The 11,222-nt window shown below is 35.3% G+C and overlaps 2 protein-coding genes across 2 annotated transcripts; both read right to left on the bottom strand.

Annotated features, from left to right (window-relative positions):
• Positions 1-1,108: 1,108 nt before the first annotated feature.
• LOC103951415 (mitochondrial pyruvate carrier 4) lies at positions 1,109-3,156 on the bottom strand. The gene is made up of 5 exons (XM_009362772.3): positions 2,978-3,156; positions 2,163-2,261; positions 2,021-2,073; positions 1,529-1,602; positions 1,109-1,345 (listed from the first exon to the last, which is right to left on the bottom strand). Exons 1-5 carry the CDS (start codon positions 3,030-3,032, stop codon positions 1,300-1,302), a joined length of 327 nt encoding a protein of 108 aa, XP_009361047.1. The 5' UTR covers positions 3,033-3,156; the 3' UTR covers positions 1,109-1,299.
• A 4,338-nt stretch (positions 3,157-7,494) lies between these two features.
• On the bottom strand, positions 7,495-9,277 carry LOC103951414 (upstream activation factor subunit UAF30). The gene is made up of 3 exons (XM_009362771.3): positions 8,950-9,277; positions 8,128-8,333; positions 7,495-7,862 (listed from the first exon to the last, which is right to left on the bottom strand). Exons 2-3 carry the CDS (start codon positions 8,299-8,301, stop codon positions 7,734-7,736), a joined length of 303 nt encoding a protein of 100 aa, XP_009361046.1. The 5' UTR covers positions 8,302-8,333; positions 8,950-9,277; the 3' UTR covers positions 7,495-7,733.
• Positions 9,278-11,222: the final 1,945 nt, after the last annotated feature.

Genomic DNA, 11,222 nt, shown 5'->3' on the forward strand with positions numbered 1-11,222 from the left:
TGCCCTTTACAGGTGGAAAACCTTCGTGGACATTCGAGTCCTTATCACACTTTTCTTTTGCACATACCTCTAGGTGGTATGTGTTCTTTCAAACACGTGAGCATGAATGGTTGTAAGTCGGACAATTTATACATGTTTCCCAATAAGGGGCAAAATGATAATTTTGCACTCTTGTGAATTTATTACTTGTTTATTGAGACAACAGTGAGTTGTCGGTATGCAGGTTGCAGACCGTAATATCGATGGTTTATTTGTTGGATTTGTTAAGCAAGTGGGCAAGTAGGCCGTTTACGTTAATATTTTATTAATTAAGTCTCGTACCTATTTAATTATTATTGGGCTTGACCCAAAGTCTCTCACACACACACACATATTCTCAAAGTACTCGACAATATGAACAAGTGGGTGCAAACGGAACCAAATTTGGAGCTACAATTAAGATTTTACGAAACACCAAATACAGAAGACAAATTGGTAATTTCATGTTGGAGATATTTTGTATTTTGTTTTGTGAGCCATGTGAGGCCCACACCAGTCCTTTTCCTCTGTCCCGTGTCCCCTTCCAGAACCCTCGAACCTCTCTCTTGCTGCCACCTCACTTCTTCTCCCTCTCTTTAACTCTCTCTTCCTCAATACTTTTGACATGGTTCATAGAAGGCATCCTTCTTCTTCCTTGTCGCCTCAATTGTGTATCCTATGCAAAACAAATTTGGAATAAGTTGCTTACACACTCCATTGCCCGGTGAATTTGGGTTTGTTGGTGGATTTGGTAAAGATGTAAATTAGTTGAAAGGGCAAGACCAAGGTTATGTTTTATTGACGCGAACAAAAAAAATTGTGTTAAAACATTCACCCTTATGCCTGAGCTCCCGAGTTCGGGTCCCTCCCCCAATATTGTTTGTATCAAGGAATATAATAAATTGCGGTTTATTTTGATAATGTACTTGTCAAACATGTACGTCATTAAATTTAACACGAGACTGCAAATCGCAAAATATCATCAATGGTCAAGTAGTAACAACATATTAGTGTATATCAATTATTGCACAAAAAACAGCAATCAAGGACAAAAGTAATAAAAACTGAAGAATTCTTAGGAAGCATGAACTCCGAAAAACTTCTGGACATTAAGTCCATCAAAGATAAAATTAATTCTTAGGTAGGCGATTGAAAATATTCGGTCCAAAATTACAAGCTAAAGATAACCGAAACTACAAGCGGATGCACAGGTTCTTTCATATATTTCACATATAGAAAAGCTTGCAGCATGAACCATGTACCTGCTGAAAGGTTTGTGATTTACTCTTTTGCTACAGCTGTTTCAGTGTCGGAAGAGTAGTCGTGCCTGTAAGTAGTAGGAAAGGCAATTAAAAGCATGAAAAAAATTGCAAATGTGAGCATGTTCTGATAATTTTGCAAGAAAATCTCCCTTTCCTCATAAATGCTACTTTCCACCAAAGATAAAATTAATTCCCAAACCATTTATTATTAACCATATGAATATATATTTTACTAGAATCCAGCTTACGTGATTTTGCGGGAAAGTTGATACAAGCCTGTCCCAGCCATTGCAACATTGACACTAAACAGATTCCAGTTTTTCTGCAGTTTCAGAATAATATTACGAAAGCTTTAGCTGCAAGTAAAGTTGTCGGAAGCATCAAGAAGTAGTTTTCTTAAACATTAAAGTGAATCTAAATTCTAAACTTAAAAGGAAATACTCAGTGCAGAATGAAGTGGTTATAAACTTATAGTACACATTTTAGATTGGAGGATTCTCCACCGAACAGAAGAATCTCCACTTACCTTCATTTTCAGAAGATTAACTCCTCTTTCGTATCTCATTATTACTGTACCGTGCATAAAGATGATAATTTGTGATGTTGGTGGTTATTTAGCAGGATTTACAGCTTTGTCAAGCAATCAGTATTTTTTAAATCATGAAATTCAGACTTAATCGTTATAAACGAAAGCTAAGTGTTGAACGATAACATCCTTCAGAGCTAGAAACAAAACATACCGGAGTAATCACCATACTGTAACGAGACCAAATAAGTCCAGTGCATGTAACAGCTGCACAATGATACTTGAGGTATGACAACACAATTCTAAGCACAGATCAAATGGACTGCTTGAAAAGCTATTTCCTAAAAGGTGCGTACCTAGTTGCTGAGGATAAGACAGCGTCTCCGGTGGCTTTGAGAAATCAGCAATATTTGCTATGCTAATACCCCATTTAAAAGTTGGAGCCCAGAAGTGAACTGTATCATGAGATATATGAGTCACTAAAATAACATGGCTCAATAGCCCCACCTAGACACCTCAGTTTTATCATGACACATTTCGAGATTTGTAATGCTGAATTTTTTCTGCTTCCCAAATATTTGTACTTTTGAGTAGGACCAGAGACTTCTATTAAGGATTAGAGCAGAGACTTGGTACTGATATTATCTCTAATTGGGAGTTCTTGAGACTAAAAGAAATTATTCATCTCCAAAATAGGGGTTTAAACTTTTAGGAAAATTGGCTAAAATGATCGGAATACAAATCCCCCAATTGCTGAACTGATCAAAATCAAATCGACGACATAGCAATCAGATATCTAAGGACAAATTGAAAAACTGATCATTTCAGCAATTGAGATTTGAAAAAATGATCATTTTGGTCAATTCCCCAAGGTTTTTATGACATTAAATTATCAGGTTATATTGACTAGCTTTCTCTGAAATTAACAATAATCCTGTAAACAATCAAAACTGACAAATCCTGCCATTCCGTTTCAAAAATTGTAGTAAAAAAATTGCGTATTCCGTTTTCAAAACCTGATTATCTGCCTGATTAACCAAAACCAAGATGCCAAAATTCAATCTTTTGAAGGATTAAATCTTTTACAGCATAATTATTTCTAAAACCCTCGAAGACATATAAGAGCTATTGGAGAAAACTGAAAGAGGCAAAAAAAGATGAAAGAACAAACTTGTTTTAGGGCCTGCGGGGTGGTTCCAGAAAGCTTGGACCTTGGAAGCTGCCATGGGATCGAGCGCTGTCTCTGTGAGATTCCGGAAAAACAGAGTGAGGTTTCAGTTACCACCTCGTCTCGTGCCACCTACTTCGGGACTTCGAGCAAGTGCAAGATTGTAAGCTCTGAAGCCATTGTTTATAATACACTTTCTATTTATCAACTTTATCAAGTCGGTCAACGAAGTTGGGCCGTTGACAGAAATATTGGGCAACCCAACCAAAGAATGAACTTTCTTTTGCCTATTTTCACTCCTACTTTGTGTCTTAATTTATAGTAAACATACGGACTTATTTTTTCTACAAGTAAGAAAGCTTAAGACTTTCTAGATTTCCTAAGAATTCTAAATACAATCTATTAGGAATTACAGAATTACATTTGTACTACAATTCTAATTACAATACTCCCTCTTGAGTGGGTAAATACTTAAGTAAATGACGCATCAGATCCTCATGGATGATGTAAAAGCAGTTGATGAAGTCGTCTCGTCCAGTGGCACAAGTAGCGAATGCGAGTTTCAGAACAAGGAAGAATGCATTTATGGATAAACCTCACAAAATCTGGCTAAAGTAAAATTCAAGATGGGACAAAATCCACCAATAGTCTAAGGAGAAAAGTGAGTAAATATAATGAGTAAAGGACTAACATCTTCATAACATAAGTAAAACGCAAAAGAAGGTATGACCAACTAGAGTAGTTGCCTCATCAAAACCTCGTCAGGCTACAATAACTCAATGGGAGAAAATGATCTTGATTGTAGTACATTAAGGTCAAATGAGTATACTTTAGAATACTCCTCTGAGTTTGACAAAACTTTTAATGAGAACTATAAGCATTGTAAATCAAACAATTTACGCATACCAATTCCTTGAATAAGCTTCTAAAAAGTAGGTTTCGACAATGACTTTATGAAAAGGTCGGCAAGTTTGTCTTGGTTCAGATCTACTTAAAGCTCTTGTTGCTGATGTGAGAAAAAGAATTCAGTACAATGAAAGTCCTTTAGGAACTTCATATATATATATATATATATATATATATTTGTGTATTAAGATCCTTATAGGAATATATGGTAATAAATATAATGGGCTTACTTATCCTAAAAGTAAGAAAGCCTACGATCTTTTATATTACATAAGAATACTAAATACAATATACTAGAAATTACACCATCATACATGCTCACTCTAACTACAACATTTTCTTTCTTCAATCATGATTTTTCTTGGTTCGGGTCTACTTGACTTCAATTTTCTAAAGCTCTTGTTGCTGATGTAAGAAAAAGAATTCAGTGCAATGTAAGTCCTTCGGGAACTTTATATATATATAGTTACATTGTGCCTTTATTTATAGTAAACATAACGGGCTTACTTGTCCTAAAAGTAAGAAAGCCTAAGATCTATTATATTACATAAGAATCCTAAATACAATCTACTAGAAATTACACCATCATACATGCTCACTCTAACTACAACATTTTCTTTCTTCAATCATGCTTTTTCTTACCACTACCATTAATTCAACTCGCATGAAATAACGAGTTCGACATTAAATTATTGTCAGGTCGAATGGTAATTGTATATAACTAACAAGATGTCTACGTTGCCACTCGGTACTACGGTCTAATAATATTCCTCTTTACTTGGAAGTGATGTGACATCCTACATCGCCCAGGGGAGTGATCCTTAAATGTATATTCTCATCCTACTTAGCACGAGGCTTTTTGGGAACTCACGAGCAACTTCCCAGTGGGTCACCCATCATGGGATTGCTCTAGCCCCATTCTCGCTTAACTTCGGAGTTCCCATGGAACCCGAAGCCAGTGAGCTCCCAAAAGGCCTCGTGCTAAGTAGGATGAGAATATACATTTAAGGATCACTCCACTGGGCGATATGGGATGTCACAATCCACCCCCCTTAGGGGCCCGACGTCCTCGTCGGCACACACGCAGCCAGAGTTAGGCTCTGGGAACTCCGAAGTTAAGCGAGAATGGGGCTAAAGCAATCCCATGATGGGTGACCCACTGGGAAGTTGCTCGTGAGTTCCCAAAAACAAAACCGTGAGGGAATGGTAAGCCCAAAGCGGACAATATCGTGCTACGGTGGTGGAGCGGGCCTGGGAAGTGATCCACCCCGGGCCGGGATGTGACAAGTGAGATGTCTTAGGTTCGAATCTCGTGGATGGCAAATTCGATACCAAATTAGGTTGCCCATTGTGTGGCTTAGCCAAACTCCCAATTTCCTTAAGTGTAAAAATATCAATGTACTAAAAAAAAAAAAACAAAATGTATACGTTTTATTTGAAGTGAAATGATACAACTTTTTATTTATGTTTTAAATAAAGAGAAATGCTAAAGAAACTCTTTCAAAAGTAGGTCTCTTCTTGAACTCTTCACCACCTCTTGTTTTTTACACAATGATTTATAATGTTAGCACGAAAATTATGTCAAAAACATAAAGTGGTGGAGAGTCCATGATAAGTCTCTTAAATCATAAGATGCAACTTTTGTCTCCATAAATAGACACATCTTTTTGTAAGCTGCAAACTCTCATTAGTCCTGAGCCAATTCAATGCGGTCACATAATTTTATGTGATTTGAGAGATTAACTAATTCTTTGAGAGAGTTTATATAATTATGGTTTGCTAGGCCTCTTTGGTTTGGTGGAGTGCTACCTATAGTAAAAGTGAGTTTACGAGGCTTCAATTTTCTCATATTCCTCATTGAAGTTTTGAAATCGTATCAATTTATTATTTTTGTTTATGTAGCTGTGATTGTATGGTCTTTCGTTAAAGGGTGGTGATATCCGCATACCAATTTTTACGTCTCACACCCTTCTCAATTTCCGGTCATGGATCGAATGAATTGAAGAAGATTAATGGACAAAAATTAACAATGATATATAGAGGTAAAAATGAATGTGTGCATAACCCTTACTAAATTGATGACATGACAAATATGTGACCATTTTTGAATTGATGTGGAAGTCACACGTACACTGAAGAACAAAAAGGCATCATGAAGGTGTAAGTGCAAGTGTGACTTCCACATCTACTAGAGTCAAATAAAAAAAATTTAAAACCTCGATACAAAGCCAGGTTTAGCTTCCTTCATTTTTTTATTATCCCTAAAACAGAATCTCGCATGACTAATTATTATTAGGTTCAGATTCAGTTACAAATTAGGCCACTCCTATTTTCCTTACCTCCTCCACCATTGACTCTCTCACATACAAAACACCAACAGAAATTAAAGTCTCAACAAACTTCATAAACCTCCATTTCCATCAGCTTCTTCCATTTCGTATAAATTCATATCATCCCTACCAACAACCTACTGCATTTTTATACTCTAAACTGGTGAGTTCAAGAGAAGCGAAAAATGACAGTTAAGGCCATTCAATGGCTCCTGCTTGCTCATCTCCTAGTGCAGATTCTATGGTGTGTGCGAAAGTTCCAGCAATCATTGTCTTTGGAGACTACTGTGGATACAGGGAACAACAACCAGATATCAACAGTTTTAAAGATAAGACTTTGAACCCTACGGTCGCGATTTCTATGGAGGCTGGCCTACTGGCCGGTTTTCCAACAACCAGATATCACAAACTACTTCCGATGTGCTTTTAAGTCGCATTCTGACTCAACCTAGTACGCCTAATTAGCGTCAATGATGCATGAGTGAATCTACCAAGTGAAAAGTGAAAATGAAAACTAATATAAAGACAAAACAGTTGTTTCCAACAATTTCCAGAATCTCAGTTAATTCTGAGTTCTAATCATTTCAATCATATTGCTTTCGTGTCGTTTCAAATCAAAATAGTTATACTAAGTTAAAGTCAAGAAATAGAGGCTTGTTTTATTTACAGCTGCTATACTGGTTGTGCAGTTTGTGATATCTTTTTGGAAGGAATTGGAGTACTATAAGGAATATCAGAAGAACCTGCGAAGCTACCTAGGCAACAATAAAGCTAACAAGGTCCTGGGAGAAGCACTTTACCTGAAGAGTATAGGAACTAATGATTTCTAGAAAATTACTTTGTATTTTCAGGCAGAGCATCGGAGTTTTCCATTGAGGAGCACCAAAACTTTCTACTAGGAATTGCTAGAAATTTCAACAGGGCGCTTTACCATCTTGGAGGTCAGGAAGATGTCTCAGGCGGCCGTCCTCCAATGAGCTGCCTGCCACTGGAGAGAACTACAGATATCCTTTTTAGGAGTGTTTGTATTGAGGAGTACAATGATGAGGCCAAAAGTTTCAATGTGAAGTTACAGGAATTGGGTGAGAATGCTCAACATGGAACTAGTTATATTTCAACTTGTTCTTTCAAACCCATATGATATTCTCTCAGAAATCATCCGAAACCCAGCGTTTTTCGTTGAGTTTTGTTGTCATGCTTTCACTATAATTTCAATTGTAATGTCACTTACAGATTCCGAATCTAAATTTGACACCAACAGAGAGGTCATACAGATAAGCTGAGTATTTAAACAAAAACATATATTACCTTTTAAAACTACCGTTAAGGTCTTACAAAACCATACTGATAGCAAGTAAAAGGGCATGACATGAAAATAGAACATAACGTAAAATGGCTGACTGAGGCTGCAATTACTCCTGAAATAGTTTCTTACAACATAAGGTACCAAGATTGTAAAATGCTTCTTAGAGAAAAGATTACCATGGGGGAGAAAATGTGCACCTCAACTTGAATTGGGAATTTTACTTTGGCTCTTTGGGGAAATGGAGCTTGATCAGTGTAGGAAGTTCAGATAACTCAACTTGAGGCTTGCCCAACAAAACGCTCTTCAACTTTTCGTCACAATTGACCACATTCTTGTTGTTCGGATCCTATGCAAGCACACCACTTCAGTATTTAAAAAAATCTATACCATGAAAGCACTAAAACAGATTTCGATGAGCAAAACTAAGAACTGCCTCTTAATTGCAATTGAACAGCAAACATCAAGCGCTATAACTAAGACAAAGCAACACAGAAAGACTAATACAGCACCATATTTTACTTCATATGATTAAATACAACTGATCGCACTTTAATTTGCAAGAACACATGGAGTACTTATCACTAACAAACAAATAGATAAATTTAAGGAACCTGGAGATTGTTGTCCTTGATGTATGACCAGACACGCATGAAACATCCAAGACGAGAAATCTGAGACTGACCCGTGAACTCTCGCAGTGTAGAAGGAAGATTTACGAGGTCAATCAAGTTGGCCAGCTTCTTTGGGTTATCTGTAATGGCCTTCTTCATCATCGGCGGCAACATTTTTATCACTCACTCCTGCCTCAACTTTCTTTCTAAAAATGAAAATCAGGAACCATTGAGTCAATGACCAGTAAACTTTTACATTAATCATATACACAGATTTCCCACCACTTCTGTTACCCAGTTCAAACAAGTTTCTTTAATTTGAACATAAACTGCATATTAGACTAAACCGTTAAAACAATGTATACCATATAAATGTTCGTTTGAATGTGCTTTTAAAATGACTGAAAACGCTTTTAAAGAAAATGCTTTTGGTTTCAAAAGCACTTTAAGTGTTTTCTGTAAGAAGAACTTTAAAATGGTTCTAAAAACATTTTCACCAAAAACGCATTAAGCTATATTAAAAGCACGTCCAAACGAACTCTAAGTTCACCTCCAAAAAAGCTCCAAAAAAGCTTAGAATTGCACTTAAAGGGGCAATTTCCGTTGTCAAAACAGAAACAGAGCTTAAGAGGAATTTTATCAAACACCTGGTGTGCTATAAACACCAGCCTCCACAAGGTAATAATTCAATGGATAAAAATAATAGCTAATTTAACCCCAAATTTGGTATTAAAGGGATCGTAGAGTTAAAATAACAATGATCATAGCAATGATTAATTTCGTGAGATGTTGGTATCGAGAAATTGCAAGGTAATAATTCACCTAATGGAGCAGAGACGAACAGAGGATCTCTAGCTTCTTGCTCTCTGTAAATCCTGATTGATAGGCTGCAGTACCTTGACCTTAATCGACCCACGCTTGCAATTGATAATTTATGATTGGGAATTAGGCTAATTTTTGGGTAAATTAGGCAACTTCATTGGAAGATATGAAATTTCAAGTTGGTATGCTCGTATTGGAATATATGAACTTTATTAGATAAGTTTTCTATAGTTCGGAGTAGTCCAGCTTTATATTCAATACATCGGCAATTAACTAAAAATGGTGTTTTCTATATTCAATTTGATCGTTTATTTTTCGCACTCCGTAGGTCAGACTATTGAAAATAAATCTTACATTGTTTCTCTTTTATACAAGCAATATTGGAGTAATCTTCTTTAGGGCGTTTTGATATAGACGTCTACTTTTTTTAATTTTTTAGACTAAACATCTGTTCACTTTAGAAATTTGATTAAACATTTTCCTACGATTTTGATGCCACGTGATTTTTATTTGCCCATTTTATAGTACTTAAATTACAAAACCTGTCATAGATTTTATCAAAGCAAAACACTGATGCCCAGAATCCTAAACTCTTCACGATAACCAAAAAAAAAAAAAAAAAAAGTTTCCTAAATTCTTGCCTAACTTATATCTCAGAGTTTGAATTAAAACAAATACCGCATAATACATATCCTCCCTGCAGATAAGAAGCATTTGAATTTCATAATATATATTAATCATAATTATTTCCTACCAGAAAATTTTTCCACCTGCATGACAACTTATGTCCCTCGTGCATGATTTTGTTTTTCTTATGAAAAAAAAGGTCTTCCACTCCTCTTCTAACCCTCTTAATTTGTAACCGCAATTGAACTATTAGTTAATCATGAACGCAGAATATAGGTACGCTTTGCTTTGTGCTTTGGTACGTTATTTAATGTACATTTTGGTATGTATATGTATTTGATACGGCATGTAAAGCGAGTTTGTAACGTAGCAGTTTTTTTGCACGACACGTAATGATAATTTAGTCTGTAACACTTATTTTGTACTTAAAGTAATATTTATTTTGGACGTACCAGACATTAATTTGGTACGTAAATAATATTAATTTTGAACCTACCCGTCATTTGGTACATAAAGTGATGTTACTTTTGAACGTACCACTTATTTGGTACGTAAACTAATATTAATTTTAAACGTACCACTTATTTGGTACGTAAACTAATATTAATTTTAAACATACCAGTCATTTGGTACATAAAATAATATTAGTTTGAACGTACCAGTCATTTGGTACGTAAACTAATATTTAATTTTGAACGTATCAATCATTTGGTACGTAACGTAATTACCATAGCAAATGTGTTGTTATTGTAATTAAAACGTACTAAATATTGTTTGTGCAATGTGAGTTTGGAACGTACCAAATATTGTTTGTGTTTTTTGTAGCACACGAACCAAGTTTGCACTCCATTCTCAAAAAATCATTTAGGAAAAACCATATATGTATCAAGAAAATATACCACCCATACTGGAGGATCCTCAATCCATAAGAGAAAGTCACAGTTCCTTTTCTTCACAACCTGATTAGTTGCTTGGTTGCTATCTAATCCCTACCAAGCACAATTAAAACTTCGAAACCAATCTCTTCCAAAATACAGCTTGCTACAGAAAAACATTCTCCATGCGCATTATTCATATTAACTGCACTCTTTAAATCAAGCTCCAATAACACTGATGTGAAGTCAAGCAAACACAAGATCCTCTCTTGTTGCAAAACGGGAACAAGATAAATTTGTAAAAACAACCACTAATTAAAATGAAAAATTCCATTCGAATTTCTAACATGGGAGATCATAAATTTCAAACGTGAAGATTAATTTCCAAACGTTATCAACAAGCAAAAAATATTCCCCTAAAAAGGGGCCACATAAAAATAAAAATAAATAAAAACTCTTAAAATGACATATTTGGAAACCAATAATTAGAATTTGAGCTTATAAAACTATGTAATTTAAATAAACAACAAATGCTGACGTGTTGTTGGTTAAAGCGTCTTAATCAAATCTTAAAAAGTAACAAATGTTTGGTCTAAAAGTTGTTAAAAAATTACAGGGGATTCTAATTATTCCATCTTTTTAATGTATTCAAAACACCAATACGTGATATTATTATACTATATTTGTTACATATGAATATAACCTTGAAGTGAGACATATTCATAAAATCCACTCATATAATAACCCATGGAAAGGTAGCAAGTGACGGTG

The sequence above is a fragment of a genome, unplaced genomic scaffold (assembly GCF_019419815.1).
Source record: "Pyrus x bretschneideri cultivar Hongxiangsu unplaced genomic scaffold, Pyrus_bretschneideri_v1 Contig66, whole genome shotgun sequence".
In the NCBI taxonomy this organism is placed as follows: domain Eukaryota; kingdom Viridiplantae; phylum Streptophyta; class Magnoliopsida; order Rosales; family Rosaceae; genus Pyrus; species Pyrus x bretschneideri.